The sequence below is a fragment of the Pipistrellus hanaki genome (assembly GCF_964339955.1).
Source record: "Pipistrellus hanaki genome assembly, chromosome: 3".
NCBI classification, from domain to species: Eukaryota; Metazoa; Chordata; class Mammalia; order Chiroptera; family Vespertilionidae; genus Pipistrellus; species Pipistrellus hanaki.
Genome location: NC_140505.1, coordinates 186,323,339 through 186,347,507, shown reverse-complemented (window position 1 = coordinate 186,347,507; position 24,169 = coordinate 186,323,339). Strand labels below are relative to the sequence as shown.

Genomic DNA, 24,169 nt, shown 5'->3' with positions numbered 1-24,169 from the left:
TGTATGTAGGAGGCAACTAATCAATGATTCTCTCTCATCACTGATGTCTCTCTCTCTCCCTTCCTCTCTAAAATCAACATTTAAAAATAAAATAAAGGGAAAAGGTGGAATGTACTCTAATATAAAATATTGACCAAGATGAACTTGTCCTTTTGTGGTAAACGAAAGGTTTTCCTGATCAGAATAAAGAAATGACTAATAAAATGACTCATAAAAATACTCTCTGGCCCCTCTCTATGACTGTAATTTGGAACAAACAATTATATTGTACAATTTGCATAAAGGAAGTGAGGAAACCTGACCTTTGGTACAATATCAATTAGCAACAGCCTTAAGATTCTTCTACTCTCCTAAATTTATTCCCTTTAGTAAAATAAAACCTAATCATCATTATGAAATCTTAAAATATAAAAAACTTGAATTGGAGAGGGCAGAAATGCATCATAATTCTGCTAAAAGTCTTTTGCTCTCTGGCCATTTCCTACAAAATGCTTGGCACTAGTATTCCTAAAAATTGACCAATGTGATTTCAAGCCACTAATTTTATCATTTGGCTATCTCATGCTCAGTTTAATAGTTCTTGAAGAAGAGGAAGAAATAAGTGGAAGTTTAGATGAATACTTGAGTTGGTAAAAAAAATAACATCAAGTCAGATGATCAACCCCAAATAATTCTCTCTGTTCATTAAGTAAAAATGTGGATGGAATGAACGAAATCCCTCTATTAAGTGGAGAAAAGACAACCTACGACTGTTTTCTCCAAAAATAAAAGTGCTGTTCTGTAGGGAGAGGTCTAGGCTCTGTCTGTTTGAATCTGGGCGCATTACACTTTCTCACTCTACCTGCCTTTCCCCTCTTTATTCTGACAAGCACTCTTTATTTTATTTATTTATTTATTTATTTATTTATTTATTTATTTAAAATATATCTTATTGATTTTACACAGAGAGGAATTGAGAGGGACAGAGAGTTAGAAATGTCGATGAGAGAGAGTCATCAATCAGCTGCCTCTTGCACACCCCCTACTGGGGATGTGCCAGCAACCCGGGTACATGCCCTTGACCGGAATCGAACCCGGGACCTCTCAGTCTGCAGGCCGACGCTCTATCCACTGAGCCAAACCGGTCTTGGCCTGACAAGCACTCTTTAAATAAGACAGTGTTTGTGAGGCAGAATGCCTGAAATATATAAACTTTCCAACAAAAGGGCGAACTAGTCCACAAGTTATTGATATATATACTATTGGAGGATCAGAAAAATATTCTACCAGATTTAAGTTGTAATAAACATAATAAAAGCTCAGGGACAACAAAAAATGGTTGTCACATTCTAATGAGCCGAGACCTAGGCTTCCTTTTGAAATTATGAATTTTGTAAAAACAGTAACAATAACATGAATAATTTTTAACTAATATATTTATCACGGTCACTAGGCAGAATAGTTAAAGCTGAGATACTCCTAACAAAACTTGAGAAGCAGAAACTAAGAAGCAAGAAAGCCACAGGAGCAGAAGTGTATTAGCAGCAGCAGCCAGGCTAGCGAGAAATCAGTAATACTCCTCTGTGGTGAAGTGCCTGAAGATTAGAAGCATACTGACACGGTAGCTCTTTATGACTACGACATGCAGACATCTTACAGTTTGTGAACAAGATGATTTCGAAGATCCTGAGTGATATCTTCATGCCACTGTTTCCGAATTCCAGTGCTGGACGGCTGAGCTGCTGTTGGCATAGGACCCAGGGAGGCCACACTGGCGTTCTCACTCATCATGGGGCTTCACAGAGGAGAGAGAGTGTAAGTGAAGGTGACAGGAGCAAGACCTCATTTAAGCAGAGTGGAAAGTGACGGCTGCAGTGGGCCTGACACCCTGTGGCAGTTCTATTTACTACATAAGGAAGTTGGGTGGAGAGACAGTGGGAATGTGTGTGTACTTCTGGGTGGGAAAGTGTTAACCCCCAACATTCCATTCTGTGAAGGGGAGGAAGACACCGAACTCTTGTATTGTAAGACTAAGCTGGCATTTTGACACAGATTATCCCAGGGAATTCGTTGGGCAATGGACTAATTCTTAACAATGGGATAGAGCAAATTCACTTTTTAAGTAGCTGCAGACTTGCAACTTCCTTAATCAAGTATATGGGAAGTTGTAGATTTCCCCAAATAATTAATACGATTTCAAATATGTTATAGAAAGCATAAAAGTATGGTCTCAAAACACTGTATTTGCCTTTATACATCCAGAATTATCTTCGAATCTAAGAAATTCTAGCATGTTTAGAACACAACACAGACCACATCCAAAAGAAAACTTACTTTTGAGAATTTATGGCTGAATGCAACATCGAGTCAGAAAGAAGATTTGATGTTTGAACGCCTACACCTCCATTTACTCCCATAGGACTAGCATCTAGGTTAAAAAAAACACACAAAAACAAGTATATTTTAAATACTAGTAACAACAACAACAAAACACCAAAAAAGAAGGAAAAGTTATAAAAGTGTTGAAGAAATTATCACAAGAAATTTTTATCCTGACCATGACCTCCTGGTTCAAAGGTCGACGGTCAACCACTGAGCCATACTGGCTGGGCACTAAAAAAATCTTTACAGAATAAGTGGAATTCAATAGCAACTGGAAGATTGAGAATGTGATTGTGGAAGGTTTACAGGAAAATCTCTAATTTGGGGCCCCAGAGGGGGTTCCTTCTTCGCCTCCCTGCTACAGAATCTTGATAACCTGCCATATAATAGAGATCCTGTAGCTTTGTCTGTTTAATCACTTACCCGCCCATCCAGACTAGAAATGTTACGAAGTAAAGAACATGTCCCTTTGGTATGTTTTTCAGCACAAAGCACATCTGAATGAATGTTGCTTATTCAATTATCCAAATGCTCTCGCCAATCATAGGTACCTAAAACTTTTATTTTTTAATTTAAAAAAATATATATTTTATTGATTTTTTACAGAGAGGAAGGGAGAGAGATAGAGAGTTAGAAACATCGATGAGAGAGTCATCGATCAGCTGCCTCTTGCACACCCCCCACTGGGGATGTGCCCTCAACCAAGGTACATGCCCCTGATCGGAATCGAACCTGGGACCTTTCAGTCCGCAGGCCGACGCTCTATCCACTGAGCCAAACCAGTTTCGGCGGTACCTAAAACTTTTAGCTCTGAGAATATTCCGTCCAGCATTACAGCCAGTTCTGCCACAGAGACACATTTGTAATATCAAGTTGTGACGGTGAATAGTTTCCCCATCAGTATAAATGTTTACTTAGGTGTTTCATCCTCCCCAGTACTACACGACTCAGATAAAGATGCTATGACACAGACCCATAAACATAAATACTTTCTCTAAAAATCGAACAACTTGAAAGCATAAAATAGAGATCACATCTACTAAATAAATGAGATACAAACTTTCATTTATTTATTTTTAAAAATATATTTTATTGATTTCAGAGAGGAATAGAAAAGGAGAGAGAGAGAAACATCAATGATGAGAAAGAATCATTGATTGGCTGCCTCCTGCATGCCCCTACTAGGGATGGACCCCACAATCCGGGCATGTGCCCTTGACTGGAATCGAACCCAGGACCCTTCAGTCCGCAGGCTGACATTTTATTCACTGAGCCAAATCAGCTAGGGCGAGATACAAAACTTTTAGAAGAGGGTGCAAAACTCGGGAAGTTTTCGATGGTAATAGTTCCAGAATTTCCATAAAGTAGCTGGAAAATAGCTAACACCAAATGGAGTAATTAAAATATAAACTGTACATTACATGATATTAGTGAACAAACGTTGGTCCAAATTAAAATTAATTTAGAAGAAAATGTAGTCAAAAAGGAGAAGCCACCAAAATACTACTTTGTTCCTTAAATCTGCAATGACTATTAAGAACCCAGAATACATATTATTTTAAAAATGTTTTGGAGAGAGAGAAGTGAGAGAGAGAGAGAGTTAATATCTATCGGCTGCCTCCTGCACAACCCACACTGGGGATCAAGCCCACAACCTGGGCATGTGCTCTGACCAGGAATTGAACCATAACCTTCTGGTTCATAGGTCGACGCTCAACCATTGAGCCACGCTGGTTGGACAATAAAATATATCATATATATATATATATAAAAATAAAGTAAAACAAAAGACAAAGAAACAAACAAAATCCTGAAAATCCAAATAGCCATCTGTTAGAGATTATTTTATACAATGAAGCACTATACAACCACTAAAAAGGACATAAAGAAATTGTCTTATAGAATAACACATGGAATTCTAGTCTAGAAATTAAAGTTATACATGCATAAAAGGATTTAGAAGGATATAAACCAGTAGAAGCTGCCTCTGATATATGGATTACAAGGCACCTATAATCTTAAAAAAAATTTACTTCAAAAATTAAACGTGACCAAAAAATTGAGGGGAGGAGAGAAAGGTACATACAAAGTAAATAATCTAAAGAGTTAATCCTTCATGTATTAGAGAGTGTTTATAGACACAAACTTACTCATGTTGCTCATGGGCCGCATGCTCTGGGGAGACTGTCCCGACTGCTGGTTCTGCTGGTTCTTGGCCTGTACCTGGGGCTGGGTCGGCATTTGATTGACTTGGTAGGGGAGTCCCAGGGCGGCGTAGGCTCTTTCTATGGAGCTGGGGTCGATCTGACTGACAGAGCTTAGGCCGGGCGTAGACTGCTGACCCACACCTAGAGAGCTAGTATTTCCAAGTCCAACTGGTGCTCCAGTCAGAATTGCTGTAGAAAGAAAAAGAAGTACAATGTTAAAGATGGTTTAAAAAGAAAAAAAAGGATTAACATGCTTAAATGAATTTTTAAAACCATAAAACTATTGTTTTGTGAAACAGCTCAGTACATGCATCGTTCCCCCCATTATTTCTCTGGAAAAAATGTCTAGATGCAGAACTGATTGGCCAAAGGGGATCATTGGCATGAAAAGGCTTTTGATCCAAAATACCCAAAATCCTTCCTGCGGCTGTATTAATGTCCCAGCAACAGTGCAGGAAGCCTCAGACCATACCGGCACCAACACCGACACCAGGGAGCATACTTCGGCCGAAGGGATGGGAGAGATGGTACTTCATTTCTTACTTTTCAGGGAACTTTCCGATACTTCCTCCCACCAGTGAGCTGTCTGTTTCCTAGTCTAAATCTTCTGCTGGGCTCCTTATGATTTCTTCATTAATTTATGAAGCTTAATTTCCTTTCCACATGCTCTATATGCATCTCCGAATCTGTCTTTCAGTCCTAAACGCTTAATGTTTTGTTTCCAAAGTGGAGATGTGGCAGCTGCACTTCTATCTTTCTACTCTTGCCTTGCCTTTTCTCTATGAAAAGCATATTATTGCTTCAGGTTTCTAAAAAATATAAGTTCCATTTTTTTTTCACTCTTTTAAAATAATTTCAAATTATATAAATATTTAGAACACAGATATAGAGGAATGATTTGCCCAATGTCAAATCAGATTAAAGCATTAATCTTTTACGTTTTCATGAATTTAAAAATGGAGCATAAATTCACCCATCATTTTTGTTTCGATGTTTTTATTGATTTTTAGAGAGGAACAAACATCATCGATCATCTGACTCCTGCATGCCCCCTTTTGGGGACTGAGCCTCAACCCAGGCATGGGCCCTGATCGGTCATCGAAGGGGTGACCTCTGGGTTCCTGAGCCGATGCTCAACTACTGAGCCTCACCACACTGGCCAGGCCATCCATCATTTTTTAATAAAAAATGACTAAGTTTCTGGATCTTATTTTAAGTAATAAACAATTCAAGTCTAACTTCATTAATATGAAGTTAATGAAAAGTAAAAACAGGAACTTCGCATAATCAAATACTCTAAATCCCACCAAACTGTATGAAGAGAGTCTAGGAATACTTTTGGTATAAAAGATTTAATTGCTTTCTATCTCTCCCCCCCCCCCCCTTCTTCTCTAAATTTAAATTAAATAAATAAATAAATAATAATAATAAAAAAAAAATATATATATGATTTAATCGCTTACACTGCTGATTTCTCTTATCCCCTGCATTTTTCAGGGGGAGACACACAGGACAGTCATGCCTCGTACAGTTCTTCCAGTGGGAGATGATTTGTCGAGAAGATGCACAGTGGGCCACTAAAAAAAAGAAAAATAACTTTTTAAAGTGCAGGTTACATCTTTACATTAGTGTCAGCTAACTTATTGACTACGTAACAAGTATCACAGATGTTATGAACTGATCTCATCTTTATAACAGTCCTACAGGGTAGCTATTAGTACTCATATTTCATAGTTGAGAAAGCTGGCAAAAAGTGAGAAATGTGCACAAAGTCAGAGAGTACCCAGAATGGGATTCAATCTCAAGCAGTTGGCTCCAGAGCCCATTAAAAACAAAAACAAAAAACACAGTTTTTGAAAAATTGATTTTTAGAGAGAAAGGAAAGGGGAGGGAGAAGTAGTGGTGAGTTGCCTCCATTGTGCACTCCGACAGGGAAGTAACCCATAACCGAGGTATTGTGCCCTGACCATGAATCGAACGCGCAACCTTCTGATGTAGGGCAGTAACTCGGCAAGGGCTAGGCCCCATATTTTTCACCATCAAGCTGTGCAGTGTACTTTATTCTATAAAAGTACATTTCTTATGATTCCACAAGTACATAAGTTGTATTATATCAGTTAGCAAACCCTCAATATTTCAGGTGTTCTATGCTGGGCAAATCAAAGTCAGTAAACATCAACACAAAAAAGTCCTTAAACTTTCTTCTACCACATCCCTAGATACTCATAATGACACTGGATTTTAGAATATCCTGCTACAGTGGTCGGCAAACTCATTAGTCAACAGAGCCAAATATCAACAGTACGATTAAAATTTCTTTTGAGAGCCAAATTTTTTATTTTTTTATTTTTAAAAAATATATTTTATTGATTTTTTTTACAGAGAGGAAGAGAGAGGGATAGAGTTAGAAACATCAATGAGAGAGAATCATCCATCGGCTGCCTCTTGCATACCCCTACTGGGGATGTGCCCGCAACTAAGGTACATGCCCTTGACCAGAATCGAACCAGGGACCTTTCAGTCCATAGGCTGACGCTCTATCTACTGAGCCAAACTGGTCTCGGCGAGAAAACCAAATTTTTTAAACTTAAACTTCTTCTTCTTCTTTTTTTTAAAAAAAAAATAAAAATATTTTATTGATTTTGTACAGAGAGGAAGGGAGAGAGATAGAGAGTTAGAAACATCGATGAGAGAGAGTCATTGATCAGCTGCCTCTTGCACACCCCCTACTGGGGATATGCCCGCAACCAAGGTACATGCCCTTGACCGGAATCGAACCCGGGACCCTTCAGTCCCCAAGCCGACGCTCTATCCATTGAGCCAAACCGGTCTCGGCTAAACTTAAACTTCTTTTAACGCCACTTCTTCAAAACAGACTCGCCCAGGCCGTGGTATTTTGTGGAAGAGTCACACTCAAGAGCCAAAGAGCAGCATGTGGCTCTCGAGCTCAGTTTGGCGACCACGGTCCTCCTAGAGAGGAAGACATCAGTAAAGGAGCCTCAAAGCAGATGGCCATACTCTCTCCTTGTCTGTGATGTAAATACTAACACCTCTGAGAACTCACCTTGGCAGGACTTGCCCGACTGGCAGTGCGTCATGTGGTTGAGGACGTTCTTCATGGTGCGGCAGTGGGGGAGGTTGCACTGCCTCACCTCCCCGTTCGCCTGCTCCCGGCGCTGGCACTTGTGAGCGTGCAGGAGGAGCACGAGCTGCTGCTGGATGAGCTTGCGCTTCTCTGGGTCAGCCGTGTGGGCTCCTGAGCCCATGCCTGGGGCTACTGGCGTCACCAGGCCTGGCTGCTGGACCTGAGGGGCCTGCTGCTGGCCCTACGGGAGGACACCATAAAGATCCACTTAGTGCTCGGTGCGACAATGCACTCCCTCCAGGAAACACAAACCTGGGTATTTTCAGTTAAAACCTTTAAGGACAGTCTACTATAAGCCAGACTCCATTTTTTGATACAGGAGATTCCAAAACAAATGGTCCTTCCACTGAGACATTCAACTTAATAAGAAAACAAAATACTGCATTACCAAATGATATACTCAAAGAATGGATAACGTAGAGAGGGAAAGAAAGAGGACACGGTACACTCCAGGGGGGACAGGGAAAAGGAATGGACAGTGAAGAGCATGTCCCAGTAAGGTTCTGGAGAACAAAGGGGCTTCTTGGGAAGCAGGCCTTTTAGGTGGCTGAAAACTAGCTTTTACATATTCTGGAAGCAACTTGTGGGTTTTCTTTTTCTCCCCAATAAAAAGGCAAACATTTCTGGGGACAGAAACACCACATTTAAGTCATCCCTTTATCTTCACTGCCTCACTTCCTAGAGTATCAAATACACGTGCCACTCAATAAATATATGACACAAAGCAAAAAACTAAAAAAATCTGAGAAAAAGTATTCCCATAGGACAATTTTCCCCCAAAAAGTCAATGTGGACAACTTGACACATTAATAACTCGAAATAGTTTTACTTCAGAAAAAGAGCAGCATTAAAAGTGTTAGAAATTTTTCTCATAAAAAAAAAAGTTTAAAACAATGCGTAACTTTAAGAGGGATGTTCCTCTAGTGTAGTAGTATTAGATTCAAATCAGCAGACACGTTCACTAGGGGATGGAATCCTTTGCCAGATCCTTCCCAGGGAGGACGGTTCCGCTTCCGATCCTACAGATGCTCACAAGCAGAAGTTTATAGCAGACCTCCAAAACTTTCACTTTAGCAAGCCTACTCCCTCCTATTGGACCTGCACCCTTCCTGTTCACACGTGACCAAACACCATGTGAACCGGAAGGAGGGGACAAGTCTCCTCAATCACAGGGGTCATCGATTATAGTGTGTACACTAGAAGGGATAGAAGTTTAACGTAATTCTTTCGTTAAAATGCCAATTTGAAGACAAATTTGTAAATAGATTATTACTACCCACCATGCTGGGCATTCCTCCACCAGGAACTGCTTTTTTGTCCATTGCAAATGGAGATAAGCTATTTGGCAGTACAGGCTTTGTCTGAATTTGGAGACCGAGGCCACCGGTTCCAATCTGTTGTCCAGAACTCTGAGTATACGGTGAACCATAAGGATTAGGGTTGTTCATCATTCCCATCTAAGAACAAGAAACAGAAAAAAATTAAATCTTATTCCCCATCCTATGTAATAAAAGCCCACCGACCAAACGACCTGTTGACCAGTTGCTATGACCTGCACTGACACCAGGGGCAGACACTCAATGCAGGAGCTGCCCCCTGGTGGTCAGTGTGCTACCGCAGTGGGAGCACTGCTCGACTGACTGGGATGAGAGGCCGCAGGATGAGCAGTGGAGCCACCGCCGCTCTGGGCTGCAGTGAACCCTGGAGGCTGGTTGGTGGTGCCATGGGACCGAGGCCTATTACACTGCCTCTCAGTGCTACTGTCCCTGGATCCGGCCCCAACTGGGTCCCTTGGAGAGGTGAGTGCTCTGGCTCCACGCAAGATGCTAGAGCAGGGAGCAGCCACTCAGAGGATGGGCCCACAGCCGCTTGGCTGACTGGAATGAGCAGTGCTCCCACAGCATCCCCACCGGCCATGCCCCCACCAGTTTATGAACCCCGTGCACTGAGCCTCTAGTATGAATAGAACATTAATAGACCCTTTCATTTTCACTTCCTAAATTACAAAGAAAAATTCAATGGACACCCTCTGCATATATGAACACATTGTAGAAGTATGCTCATGAAAATAACAAACAAGATTTAGGGTTCTAAGGCACAGTAAATTTATAGGGTTATCATCTGTAAATATCTGAGATAAATGAGCTTTAGAAAAACTCATAAACATTTTTAGTTAGCTATATCTGCTAAGCAAGGTTTATCATTCATCTCCAAGTTTTGTGTCTTTTTAAAATATATTTTTATTTATTTCAGAGAGGAAGGGAGAGGGAGAGATAGAAACATCGATGAGAGAGAATCATTGACTGGCTGCCTCCTGCATGCCCCCCACTGGGGATCAAGCCTGCAACCTGGGCATATGCCCTGACCAGGAACCGAACTGGTGACCTCCTGCTTCCTGGGTCGACGCTCAACTGCTGAGCTACACTCGGCTGGGCATTCATCTCCACTTTTAATGCATTAAATGCACTTTTATTTAATGTATAAACTACAGGCTTAATGAATTAAACTCAGTAACTTGCCTAACCCCAAATATATTAAGAGTTTAATATGTCAGGCCATGACCGGTTTGGCTCAATGGATAGAGCATTGGCTTGGGGACTGAAGGGTCCCGGGTTCGATTCCGGTCAGGGGCATGTGCCTTGGTTGCGGGCACATCCCCAGTAGGGGGTGTGCAAGAGGCAGCTGATCGATGACTCATCGATGTTTCTAACTCTATCTCTCTCCCTTCCTCTCTATAAAAATCAATAAAATATATTTAAAAAAAAAAAAAAAAAAGAGTTTAATATGTCAAAGCATTTGAATGTTTATTCCAGACATTGTTTATATAACAGGTAGAAAAATGATTGACTGAGGGATACCTCCTTTTTTATTTAGGAACACAATGGCACAGTGATTTAAACTTTTTGAATCCAAATCCTTTATACAGAGCATGCAAATTTCAGAGTCCACACCATTTCTTGCTCTTTTAAACCTAGCTTCTTTATTCATTAAATTACTTACTTGGTACTTAAAAAGTAATTTGATTTTCTTTGCAACCATTATGTACTTTAAAAAATAGCATAGCCGAAACGGGTTTGGCTCAGTGGTAGAGCGTTGGCCTGTGGACTAAAAGGTCCCGGGTTCGATTCCGGTCCAGAGCACTTGCACTGGTTCCGGGCACATCCCCAGTAGGGGGTGTGCAAGAGACAGCTAGTTGATGTTTCTCTCTCATCGACGTTTTTAGCTCTCTTTCTCTCCCCCTTCCTCTCTGTAAAATATCAAAATATATTTTTTAAAAAATAGCATAATGTCTTTATTCAAATACTACATCACAGCAGAATCTGGCCCTTCATATTTGTACATATAGTCACTGACTTGCCTGCCTATACTAACCAAGTTTTATTTTTATTTTTTAAAAAAAATATATATATATTTTATTGATTTTACATAGAGAGGAATTGAGAGGGAGAGAGAGTTAGAAACGTCGATGAGAGAGAAACATCAACCAGCTGCCTCTTGCACCCCCCCACTGGGGATGTGCCCGCAACGAAGGTACGTGCCCTTGACCAGAATCGAACCTGGGACCTTTCGGTCCGCAGGCCAACACTCTATCCACTGAGCCAAACCGGTTTCAGCTATATGTGTTTTTTTAATCATCCAAGGATTTTTTCCCCATTGATTTTGAAACAGAGTGGAGAGGAGAGAGGCAAAGACGCAAAGACACACACACACACACACACACACACACACACACACACACGAGGCCTGGTGCACAACTTTGTACATAAGTGGGTCCCTCGACCTAGCCTGTGAGATCAGGCCAAAATGGGCTCTGACATCCCCTGAGGGGTCCTGGATTGCGAGGGCTCTTACTGGTGCACGACTGGGGCCAGAGAGGGATGCGGGAGCTGGCCAGCTGGGGAGGGATCTTGGGAAGGATCCAGGGTATGTCTGGTCCATCTCACTCAGTCCCAATTGGTCAGGCACCAGCAGCAATCTAACCTACTGGTTGGAGCATCTGCTCCCTGGTGGTCAGTGCACATCATAGCAACTGGTTGACTGTCTGCCCCCTGGTGATCAGTGCATATCATAACAAGCGGTTGAGCAGCCTTAGTATATCATTAGCATATTACACTTTGGTTGGTTGAATGGATGACTGGACACTTAGCACATTAGGCTTTTATATATATATATATATATATATATATATATATATATACATACACACACACACACATATACATACACACACACACACACACACACACACACACACACATAGAGAGGGGGGGGGGAGGAAAGGAGGGAGGGAGGGAGGGAGGGAGGGAGGAAGAGAGAGAGGTGTAGATATCAATGTGAGAAAAGCACATCAAATAGCTGCATTCCACGGCCAGGGCTCCAACCTGCAACCAAGGTATGTGCCCTTGACTGGGAATCGAACTCGAGATCCTTCAGACCTTGGGCCAGTGCTTTAACCACTGAGCAACTGGTCAAGGCTAAAATAAGGAAATATTTTAATAATAAAGTTTTTATATTTCGATCCCCCCTTCCTGTGAAAATAAAGCTTCACTAAGGACAGAGAATTTTGACTGCTTTATTCATTGTATACACCCAGTTCCTCAAACAATGGCAATGCAAGAAATCTGTGATTTGCCCTGGCCAGCGTGGCTCAATCAGTTAAACGTTAACCCGTGCACCAAAGTCCAGGAATTTAATTCACCGCCAGGGCCATGCCCAGGCTTCGAGCTTAATCCCTGGTAGGGAGTGTGTAGGAGGCAGCTGATCAATGCTTCCCTTTCTCTCCCTCTCCAAATGTCAATTTTAAAAATCTTTAAAAAAAGAAAAAGAAATCTGTGACTCAGATTATAAATAAAACAGTGCCCAACCCACGACCCTTACCCTTACTTTATTTTCACAGCACTTACCGGAACACTATATTAATACATTTACATCTTATGCGAACACTACAAAGTAAGTTCCATGAAATAAGTTTCCACTGCTCTATCTTCAGCACCAAAACTGGGACTCGATAAATATCTGATCAATCAGTGAAGATTTACTGTCTGCCATCCCTCTTCTCCCCGATGGAATATAAATATCAGTAAGCAGGGACTCTTCACAACTACGTTCCTAGAACCTAGAAGAGGTACCTAATAAATATTTTACCTCTTGTTTCTGGTTTTCACTCCAAATATTCTAGGTAAACTACATCAACACAGCAACATAAAGTGCCAGCAAGAAAGAATCTACAGCATAGGTAGGGATGCCAAACAGAATCCCTTCCCAAGTTTAAGGTCAATATTCTTTTTAAAAATATATATATATTTATTGATTTCAGACAGGAAGGGAAGAGGGAGATAGAAACATCAATGATGAGAATCATTGATCGGCTGCCTCCTGCACACCCTCTACTAGGGATCGAGCCCACAACCCGGGCATGGTCCTAGGCCGGAATCGAACTTGGGACCCTTCAGTCTGCCAGTCGACAGACACTCTATCCACTGAGCCAAACCAGTGAGGGCAGGTCAGGATTCTTTACTGGCAGTAAAAAGCTGTAAGGGCTTTTCACACAGCTACATCTGACCCTAGGTCCCATATTCCTGATTTACGCCTATGTCTTAATTTAATCCTAGGGCTCTCACCATCGTGATTTTCAGGAGCACAAAAATCCTAATGCCTGCTAAAAATTATTCCTCTTACAGAAAAAAACCTGCTCTGGACTCCTTGTGAGAATCTTACCCATCTCCAATAATACCTTTCAAGCGAAGCCATCTCTTTCATTCAACAAATATTTACTAACCATATCCCAGGCAGTGGCAACTATAGTGTGATACCATTTTAAGAAAAAGGAATAATATATACAGGAAAAATATGGCAGAATAAGCATCAAGAATGTGTTTAAAATGTCTTAATTACATAGAGAGAGCTCATTTTAAGTTTTTTTTTTAAAAACATACTTAGCATTCTCTAATTCATTAAACTAAAAGTAAGCATTTGAACCTGGAATATTAGCTAAGGTTTCATAATAAAGGAATACACCTTAATTTCCATCAAGCAATAAGGAAAAATAACATTTAAAAAGAGCTTGTAATAAAGAAACATCTCTTAAAAACCAGGAATAAAACAGTGTAAACAAATGAAGTCCGCCTGAAGACAGTATAATGGCAGTTATCTCCGACTGCACTTTTATAAGGAGGATATGAAGGCTAAAGTGGGTTTAGAAATAATATGAAAATATCCTCACATCATACTTGTGCCAGAGAGAATAGGAATTAGCTGGCAAAAATTTGGAACAAACTGTGAAGGTATACCAATTAGCTGTGTAAAATGTTTTACTTAACAGAAGAGCTTCATAAAATTTGTGACAATACTTAGGATTTATAGAGCCTTAGCAAAAAAATACGTGGAAAACGCTACACAATGTGAGAAGATTAAATATGAACAATAAAAATAAGTGACCTGACCTCACCCCCCCCCTCCAACCCTGGACACTAAAAACAGTGGCAGCACGCACTTACCTTCAGAGGCTGGGGGCCTCTCAGGCCCGCCTGGCCTCCCATCTGGGGCGAGCCTTGCTGCAGGGGCTCAGTTATTAAGTTGCCAGCGTTCCCCATGCCTGGGTTTGGGTACTGCATGTTAGGTCGCCCCCTGCCGGCTCCGATTGAACCATTCATGACTTGATTGGGCATCATCCCCTGTCCATTGCCTGCAGTCAACATTCCAGGGTTCATGCCAGCATTCATCCCTGTGTTCATTCCCATGGCAGGCTGATTTACTGGACTGTTCATCAGGCCTGCTGCAGATGGGGGGGTGGGGCCCTGACTTGGTCCACTCGTGCCCATCCCCATGTTGGGGATTGGGCTCTTGACCATGCTGTTTATCAAACCCAATCCAGGACTGTTCTGTTGGGCCTGGCTGGCCATGCCTTGGCCTGGACCACCAACCCCCATGTTGAGGTTAGGGGAACTACCAGACCGTAGCAATTCCGACAGTTGTTTATGTTTAGAGGCTGCATCTTGTACCATGCCAAGACTTGTCTGAAGCTGACTAATATCACCACCATTGGTCAGTCCCAATTCTGTAGAATTGATTAATTCATCTGGTAAGTCATGCTCCAAGTCAAATAGAGAGCCAAAATCTGAAAGCAAGAGAAAAGGTAAAGTTAGACAAAATCAAAATTAAAAACTGCTTTATATTTTGTTATTGATAAACATTACATTTCTACACCGCACTCTATGGAATACTATGTATTTGTATTGAGGTTTTTCATGTTATACTAAAAAGCCTTTTTTGATATTTGCATATTTAAAAATAGGAGAATGTTTGATCATACCAAAGTTAAACACTTAACTGTATTTAAATAAGGCCAACGAAGAAGGACTAAAATCTCAGTACAATACCCATTATGAGTTGCTAAAAGTTTGTATTTAGGTATTTGAGTTTTCTTTTTTTCTTTCTCTCTCTCTCTTCTGCTGAGTTTTCTTCCCTTTTAATTCTCCAGGTAGTTTTCATATTAAATAGGCATTACTGGGTGTTTAATAATTGAATATACCTGACTCTACAACTGACTGTCCCATTAGAAGACAAGAAGATTCCACTGTAAGTGATCTATTTGGTCCAACCAATCTTGCTTTTAAGCACAACTAACTCCTTTGCATGCCCTTCCGGTTCTTACAGCCTCTATCCCAGCACTGAAACCGTTAGTGTCCGTCTCTCTCCCCTCCCCACCCACTCCTGCCCCATCCTATAGCTCTTTGGAGAGCACAAATCTATCACCTTGCCTAATGCCTAACACAGTTAAGCATTCTGGTCATATTTTAATTGAACCAAATGGTCCCAGGTTCTCAGGACATGATTAGAGTCCAGACTTTTACAGAATTTCTCTCCTTCTGAAAAAATCCTATGTGCCCACACATTATAATAAAAGGAGTCTGGCCCGGCTGGTGTAGCTCAATGGGTGAGCATCGAGCCAGGAACCAGTTCAATCCCAGTCAGGGCACATGCTTGGGTTGCAGCTCAATCCTCTGTGGGGGGTGTGCAGGAGGCAGCCAATCAATGATGATGTTTCTCTCTCATGGATGTGTTTCTATCTCTGAATCCTTCTCCCCTGCTCTCTCTTAAAAAAAAAAAAAATCAATATAATACATTTAAAAAAAAAAGAATAAAAGGTATCTTATGAATAGTTTTGGAATGTAAGTCTTAAAACATATCTGATATCATTACTCAAAGAAGACTTTACTATACTGATATATTTCCTTAATCATTTTTACTTACATAACTCACAAAACTGGGATCATACATACTTTATGAGCAATTTTGCATCCTACTTTTCCCCGGAAGTATACAAAGAAATGTATTTTTACAGTTGCACAGTTAGGGAAAATTAAAAATCTCTGCCCATTTAGAAATTTTAAAAAATGCACATATACCTAAGTGACAAATTAAAGAGGAAATCAGAAAAGAAACCGAATATAGCAGGAAGATAATCAAAGATAAAAAGCAGCTTGGCCGGTGTGGCTCAGTTGGTTGAGCAAGGTACCCTGTGCCAAGAGGTCGGGAATTTGATCCCCAGTAGAGGGCATGAAGAAGGCAGCCAATCCATGTTTCTCACCCATCTCTTCCTCTCACTTAAAAAAAAAACAAAAAAAAAAACATATATTTTAAAAAATAGACTTTTATTGATTTCAGAGAGGAACGGAGATGGAGAGAGAAATAGAAACATCAATGAGAGAGAATCATTGACTGGCTCGATCTCACTGGGGATCAAGCCCACAACCCAGTAATGTATCCTTGACCAGAATCAAACCTGCGACCCTTCAGTTCACAGGCCGGCGCTCTATCCACTAAGCCAAACCGGCTAGGGCAACATATTTTTTTAAAAAGATAAAAAAGCAGTTAATTATCAACATGAGAAAGACAGAGATGCAACTGAGAAGGTATCAACAAACCAAAATTTGGTTATTTGAAGGAGTAATAAACTTCTGGGAAAATTAAGGGAAAAAAAATAAAATGAGAAAGCAACAATACTAATCAACTTCATACAAAAAAATTTGAAGAGACATAAATGAATTCCTGATAAAACACTCACCAAACCTTATCAAAAATAAATTATAAAGAATAAATGTCCCAGTTTCTCCAACAAATCAATGCAAAAAGAGAATGAGAACAGATATCAAATGAGAGTCAACAACTAGATATACCTTGTTTAAGTTCTGATTCAAACCAGTTGTAAAAAGACGGGGGCGGGGGAAAGGCAGACAAAAATACTGGTAACTTGAAATAATAAGCATATGGAAGTTCTCTGTCCTACTGAATTGAAATTTCCCATTTAAAAAGTTTAAAAGGAGCCGAAACCGGTTTGGCTCAATAGATAGAGCGTCAACTTGTGGACTGAAGGGTCCCGGGTTCGATTCTGGTCAAGGGCATGTACCTTGGTTGCGGGCACATCCCCAGTAGGGGGTGTGCAAAAGGCAGTTGATCGATGACTCTCTCTCGATGTTTCTAACTCTCTATCCCTCTCCCTTCCTCTCTGTACAAAATCAATAAAATATATTTTAAAAAAAAGTTTAAAAGGAGGAGATATAGAAAGCCTGAGTAACCCCATTACTATTAACAAAAATATATCATTGGTTAGTCTTTCCATAAAGAAAACACCAGATCTAAATGTTTCTACAGACATATCCTTCAGACCTTTCAAGGAAAAGACAACTTTATCTTACACAAAAAGCTTCTAGAAAATAGAGCCCTGGCTGGTTTGGCTCAGTGGATAGAGCGTCAGCCTGCAAACTGAAGGGTCTCGTGTTTGGTTCTAGTCAGGGGCACAGGCCTGGGTTGTGGTCCAATCCTCAGGAGGGGGCGTGCAGGAGGCAGCTGATCAGTGATTCTCTCACTGATGTTTCTAACTCTTCTCTCCCTTTCCCTTCCTCTCTGGAATCAATAAAAGTATATCTTAAAAAAAAAACAGAATACTCTAAAAATCATAACAGCCAGTAAAAATTATGAACAAAGAAGCAAAAACCCTTGAAAGAAAAGAAAGCAAGCAATCCAGCTCATTAGTGCCTTAAAAATGTATTGATCAAGTTGGGATATCTCAGGAATCCAAGGGGAAAGGTTTGCAATGGAACCTTAGACTATCTATAAGTACATAGATGGTCATCTACCATATTAACAAAGAAGAAAATATAAGGTTAATCTCAATAGCTGTAAGAGCGGCACTGGAGGCCCTGGCCCGGAGCTCACTCGCTAAGAACATCACTCTGATGCACTAAGGTTGCAGGCTGGACCCCCTGGTGAGGGCACATACAAGAACCAACCAATGAAGCATAAATAAGTGGAACAAGAAAAGCACTGGATAAAATTCAATACCAAATCACATTTTAAAAAATCTTTAAATTGATAGTTTCTTCCAAAACCTAAAAACTGACAGCAAATATGCATAATGGACCAACATTAAAAGTAGTCTAGCATCAGACCAAAACAGATACTCATGATAGCCACTTCTACTCAATAATATTAAAAAAAAAAAAAAAAAAAGATAAGTTAAAAGACTGAGAAGAAACACAACTTATTTTATGGAGATAAATCAATATAGAAAGTCCAAAGCAAAGAAATGGAAATAGTGAGAGGGTAGCACAGTGATTAAATATACCACAAACATTAAAAAATTAAACAACATTTCTGTACATCAGTGATAAATGTTTAGAAAAAAATTTAATACAATTTATGATAGCATGGGGGAAACAAAAAAAAAAATCTAACAATATGTTTCTAAAAATATATGTAAGTTGTGAAAGTAAAGACTACATAAGTAGAATAATATCCCAAACATCTGGATACAAATCCTTGATATTATATAAAGACATTTATATATAAATAATTCTGCCCCAAAAGATTCAATGCAATGCCAATAAAAATCCTTACAGTTTTTAAGGGAACCAGACAAGATGGTTCTAAAGTATATACAGAAGAACCTAGTTTCCAACTCTGTATAAATAAGAAAGTATGGCCAGTAAAAACCATGTATTGAAAATTTCAATTCAATAGGATAGAGGTCTTCCATATGCTTATTACTTCAATACTTATAGGTTATTTGTGAGGATTAAATGAGTTAATATGTGTAAAGTATTTAAAACATTGCCTGACACATAAAAATATGAAAATGTTATCGAGTATTATAATTCAATAGAATAGGAGTTAAGACTGGTTTATAATAATAAGAGCAAACTTTCATCAGGCACTTTCAATAACTGTATCATTCTTATTAATCATCTCAATGTCAGAAGCAGGTAACAGCCATATATAGCAGGGGTCCTCAAACTTTTTAAAGTGGAGGCCAGATCACGGTCCCTCAGAGAGCTGGAGGGCCGGACTATATGAACTACTAATTCCTACTCTAACACCTCGGCTGCGCTCACTGCCCAAAAAACCTGGCGGGCCGGATCAGACTCCTCTGCGGGCTGCATGTGGCCCGCGGGCCGTAGTTTGAAGACCCCTGATATATAGAGTTCACTGAGGAGAAATTAACCTCAGTAATATAGAAATCTTACTCTAGGCCCACAGTCTTGATGATTTTCATTTAACTTACTAGAGGGCCAGTGCACAAATGTGTGCACAGGTGCGGTCCGGGCCAATGGGGCTGGGGGGAGGGACCCCAGCGTTTGGCCAGGTGGCCCTGCCCCCAGTTAAACTCCTGATGGAGGGGACAATTTGCGTATTAGCCTTTTATCATATAGAAGGATTCTAAAGCTCAATGCACTTGGTTGTTGTTTTATGTTTATGCAAAGCGTGATCTCACATTACAAAATTAGGCTCCATTTTGAAGCCAACAGGAGGGTTTACATGGATAGATCTTGAAAAATAAAGGTTTAGGATCATTCTTTTTTTACTGGTAATCCTATACATTCAACAGACTAACTGTAGTTACCACTCAGGTTTTCAACTCTGATCCCAGTAATCCTATTTCCCAAGATGTCTCATTTTGTTACAATCTCAACTATGTACTGTGTATCGTCCATCTTTTATTACAGCTAAATAATATTTGTGTACATCTTACTTCTTTACCAAATTATAAGTATCTGAAAAAGGGGTCTCATTTATTATTTACATTTCCTATAGCACCTAGGATATGCTCATGGAATAAGATGTTTTTTAGCAATTTTACAACTGTATACTATAATTACTTGTATTTGATTGGGTATAACTTTATAAAAAGTTCTCTTATATCAACTTTAAACTACTTTTAACTACTGATTAAAACTGGAAGACTATGTAAAAAAAAAAAGTCACATATACTTTGACTTTCATGTTATCACTGACTGTCATTATTTCTCTTTTGCTATTTTGATTGTTCCTCAAAGTTCTGGGCATTTATGATTCCTAAATGCCATCAGCAACCGCTGGTATCTAACTTGGCACTGCTCAAGGAATCTAAAGACCTGGATTTAAACCCAAGCCTTCAAGCTGACCTCACTGAGCTGTCATGTCCCAATCGTGGTAGTAAAAAACGTATTCTATCTCCCCCCCTCATGGAATTGTTGTAAGAACCAATGAACCCAGCAAGCATGGCTCAGTGACTGAGTGTCAACCTATGAGCCAGGAGGTTGCAGTTTTATTCAAACCCCAGTAGGGATGTGCAGGAGGCAGCTGATGAATGATTCTCTCTCTCTCTCTCTCTCTCCCTCCTCTTTGAAATTGATAAAAATACATTAAAAAAATAAAAAAGAACCAATGAAATACCTCTTAAAGATTCTAAAAGATTTTAAAGCATATAAATAAGCATATTTATTAAGCTAGAGCAAAAGTATCCTTCAGGATTATCTTGATAGTGTTTATATGGGGGGGGGGGAAACACACACAAAACAAAACAAAAAAGCAGAACAGTTTTGGCTGAAGAGCAATTGGGAAAATAAATATCCATCCTACTCACTTCTCTTGGAACACTGCCCATGCTAGGGAAGACTCGAGTGTGAAATGACTGATTCCTCATTGTATAGCTACAGTAACTGGCGCTAATACTGGCTTCCCTAAGATTATACTATTTTGTTATTGAATATGAGTCCTATTAACTCAAACCTGTAAATAATCCAACTCTGTAGTGGTAGGACTATCTGCTATATTCTATAATTATGTCAACTGGTAAACAAAACTTGGAGTTTTTATTTTAATCCTCACCCAAGGAAGGGACTGAGGGGGAGGAGGGAGAGAAACATTATGTGAGAGAGAAATATTGATCAGTTCCCTCCGCTACATGCCTGGACCAGGGATCGAACCCGCCATCTTTTGGTGCAATAGATGGCACTCCAACCAACTGAGCAACCAAGCCAAAGCAAAACTTGGATCTTAAAAAAATTCACTTTGGTAATTACAAATGATGAATGCATATGACAAACGCATTTCAAGAGATAAGTGACATACCCATGGTCCTCTTACCACTAGGATCTTTTCCTGCTGCTGATTCTGTTCACCACCACCAGAATTGGTCTTTCCACTTTCCCTGACCATGTCACTCCCCTGGCTCATAGATCTTTCTCCCGATGGTAAGATGAATGTCAAATGCCTTAGCCTGTTTCTTCATAAAAGGACCCCAATATCCTTTTCAATCTGTCTCCCATTTTATGGTGTTTATTCTACCACACAGTCTGTATTCCAATCACATAAGAACAGCTAGTATTTGGCCCTGACTGTGTGGCTCAGTTGGTTGTAGCACTGTCCTGTACACCAAAACGTTGTCTGTTCTGTTCCTGGTCAGGGCACATACCTAGGTTGCAAGTTCAATTCCCTGTTGGGGCAGGTGCTGGAGGCAATCAATCAATGTGTGTGTGTGTCTCTCTCAAATCAATGACTATATCTTCAATAATAATAATAAAAGAATCACTTGTATTGTTCCACCTAAAATACACAATTTTCCTACTTGTATGAAAAAGTAAGTTACCTCTCAAACTCTCCTAATTTTTGTTTAATTTTATTGATTTTCTTACAGAGAGGAAGAGAGAGGGATAGAGAGTTAGAAACATTGATGAGAGAGAAACATCTATCAGCTGTCCCCTGCACACCTCCTACTGGGGATGTGCCCGCAACCAAGGTACATGCCCTTGACCGGAATCGAACCCGGACCTTTCAGTCTGCAGGCCGACGCTCTATCCACTGAGCCAAACCAGGTAGGGCCCTAAATTTCTTTATAAAGTTTTTCCCCAATACAGTAACCCACCCTGTTAGAAATCATTCCGATTCTCTGCCTTTATTCAGATTGTTTTAAAAACGTACGGAGTATAATTTATGGGAAAATTATGTATACATGTATACCAACCCCACCACATCCTAAAGGACTTGAGAGAAGAAACTAACTTAATTCATCTTTAATTCAGAGCGCCTCAGCCTTGGTGAGTAGTAATGTTTCTGGGCTGAGGTGAAAGAAAGGCACACCAAATAAAAACAGTGACCACTCCATGTAGGAGACTCACACTTCAAATTGTCCCAAATTTAACTCATCGTAACCACCCCTCCCACAGCTAGACACAGATATTCTTTTCCTCTGTTTGCTATCTCAGTGAATGGCATCCTCACCAGTCCAGCTGCCCTAACTTGAAACTTGGAACTTATCCTTGATTCCTCCATCGCAATTTCCTAACATCTCAATCCTGTTGACCATCGCCTTTCCTCAAGTCTTTTTCACTTCTTTCCACCTTCTAATCCAGGCAGGCCACCCTCATCACAGCCAGAATCCCAATTCAGATTTTTCCCTCTTCCTATCCAAATAATTCCTCACTTAGCCAATCATCTGAGGTACAATACTGCTCCATTCATTTAAAAGAGCTAACACGGAGTCTAAACTCCAATAAGCATGATAAGCTCTGCATATCGGCCCCCTGTCCATCTCTCCGGACATTTCTTGCTCCTCCCAGCCAGATGGAACTTACAGGGACCTGACAGGCCATCCTCTCTTGTTCCCAGTTTGGTTTGCTCTTACTAACGAACCCTACATCTATCCTTCAGATCCCAAAACCAGACACCATTTCCTCAAAGACAGCCACCAGAGTCATAGTACTACAGACGAGGTGTTCCTGTTTCTGCCAATATACACTGTACTTCCAAATACAGTGTGCGTCACACCAGACTCGAACGTTGTTCTCCTCCCCTATCTATGAATTCCAGGATACTCAGAGTATTCCCTGTACTGAAGACAAATACCTAGCATAGAGAAAATGTTGGTCCAATACAGGACAACTGTTACCTTGTCAACTTTTTTAAGCCAATATTTTTCAAATTGTGGGTCATAAGCCAATAGAGAGGCATGAACTCAATATAGTGGGTCACAACTATGAAATGCAATGATTACAAATAAAAATGCAGATATTACAAAAAGGGTAATATTATGTGTTCACTTGTTAAGACAGGGTCTCTGTTTTTACATGCAAAATATAGTTCTTGTGTATAGTCAAAAAAATTTGAGAAGCACTGCACTGCTCCTTCTACTTTCCTTCCTCCTCCTTTATAAGAAAGTATTCTTTTAACACCCAGATAAGCAGATACGTAACAGAAAAAATAGTGCTCAACCACACAATTCTTTAGCAAAAAGCCATTCTTATCGTAAGCATTTCCAAGAAAATCTGTCTTCTGATTTATCATTATGCCTTAAAATTTTGTTGATTTTTAATTTCAATTACATAAACAAGATCCTATGTGACAGTAGTATATGTAGTACTTTTATTTTAATCTTTGCTGTCACACTCTTATATTCTCAAAAAATTTAATCTGAGTAGGTGATCTTAGGCTAACCCTGCACCATAAGCCTTACTTTTAAGACTACTCTCTGAACTTCATGTATTTGGCTTTCTTTTTCTATCTCTATATAGTCATTAAAAAGTCTGCCACTGCCCTGGCCGGGCACTTAATTGATCAGAGCACCATCTTAATATGCCAAAGTTTTATGCAACCAATGAATGCATAAACAACAAATCCATGTTCCTCTCTCCCCCTTTCCCCGCCCCCCTCTCTCTCAAAATCAATAAATTTTAAGTTTTTAAAAATCTACCATTATTACTTAGTAGTGAAGTTAAAAAGTTAACAATTAATGAGTACACACTATGCTATAGCAAGCACTATCTTAAGCATATGATAAAGAGAATCCTCATTGATTCTTTGCCACAATACTATAGGGTGGGTGCCATAGGTGAGGAAGCTAATACAGAGAAGTTAAGAAACTGGCCTAAGGTTCACAAATAAAGGCAGGCCTGGGATCTGAACTCTAGTACGTAGTCTGACTTCAAAACACAATCTTTTAACCACTCATTTCCCCCCCAGTAGTTTTCATTTCTTTCTCTCTCTCTCTCTCTCTCTCAACACCAAATTACTTCTAATTACCTTCTTGGCCATTTATTTAAAAAGATCTACATCTAAAAACAAATAAGATCCAAATTGTTTAGAAGAGGCTTAACACCTCAATTAATATTTATTCTATTAAACCTGTTTTTGAGAACTG

The 24,169-nt window shown here is 39.9% G+C and overlaps 1 protein-coding gene across 1 annotated transcript in view; it reads right to left on the bottom strand.

The window, feature by feature from the left end:
* EP300 (EP300 lysine acetyltransferase) overlaps positions 1–24,169 on the bottom strand; it is a 63,806-nt gene that overhangs the window by 34,343 nt on the left and 5,294 nt on the right. The window contains exons 2-8 of the mRNA XM_084879081.1: positions 14,211–14,830; positions 8,994–9,170; positions 7,633–7,894; positions 6,032–6,145; positions 4,512–4,757; positions 2,314–2,407; positions 1,637–1,774 (exon numbers count right to left, since the gene is read on the bottom strand). Of these exons, the coding sequence (XP_084735207.1) occupies positions 1,637–1,774; positions 2,314–2,407; positions 4,512–4,757; positions 6,032–6,145; positions 7,633–7,894; positions 8,994–9,170; positions 14,211–14,830 (1,651 nt within the window). The remainder of the gene's footprint in view (positions 1–1,636; positions 1,775–2,313; positions 2,408–4,511; positions 4,758–6,031; positions 6,146–7,632; positions 7,895–8,993; positions 9,171–14,210; positions 14,831–24,169) is intronic.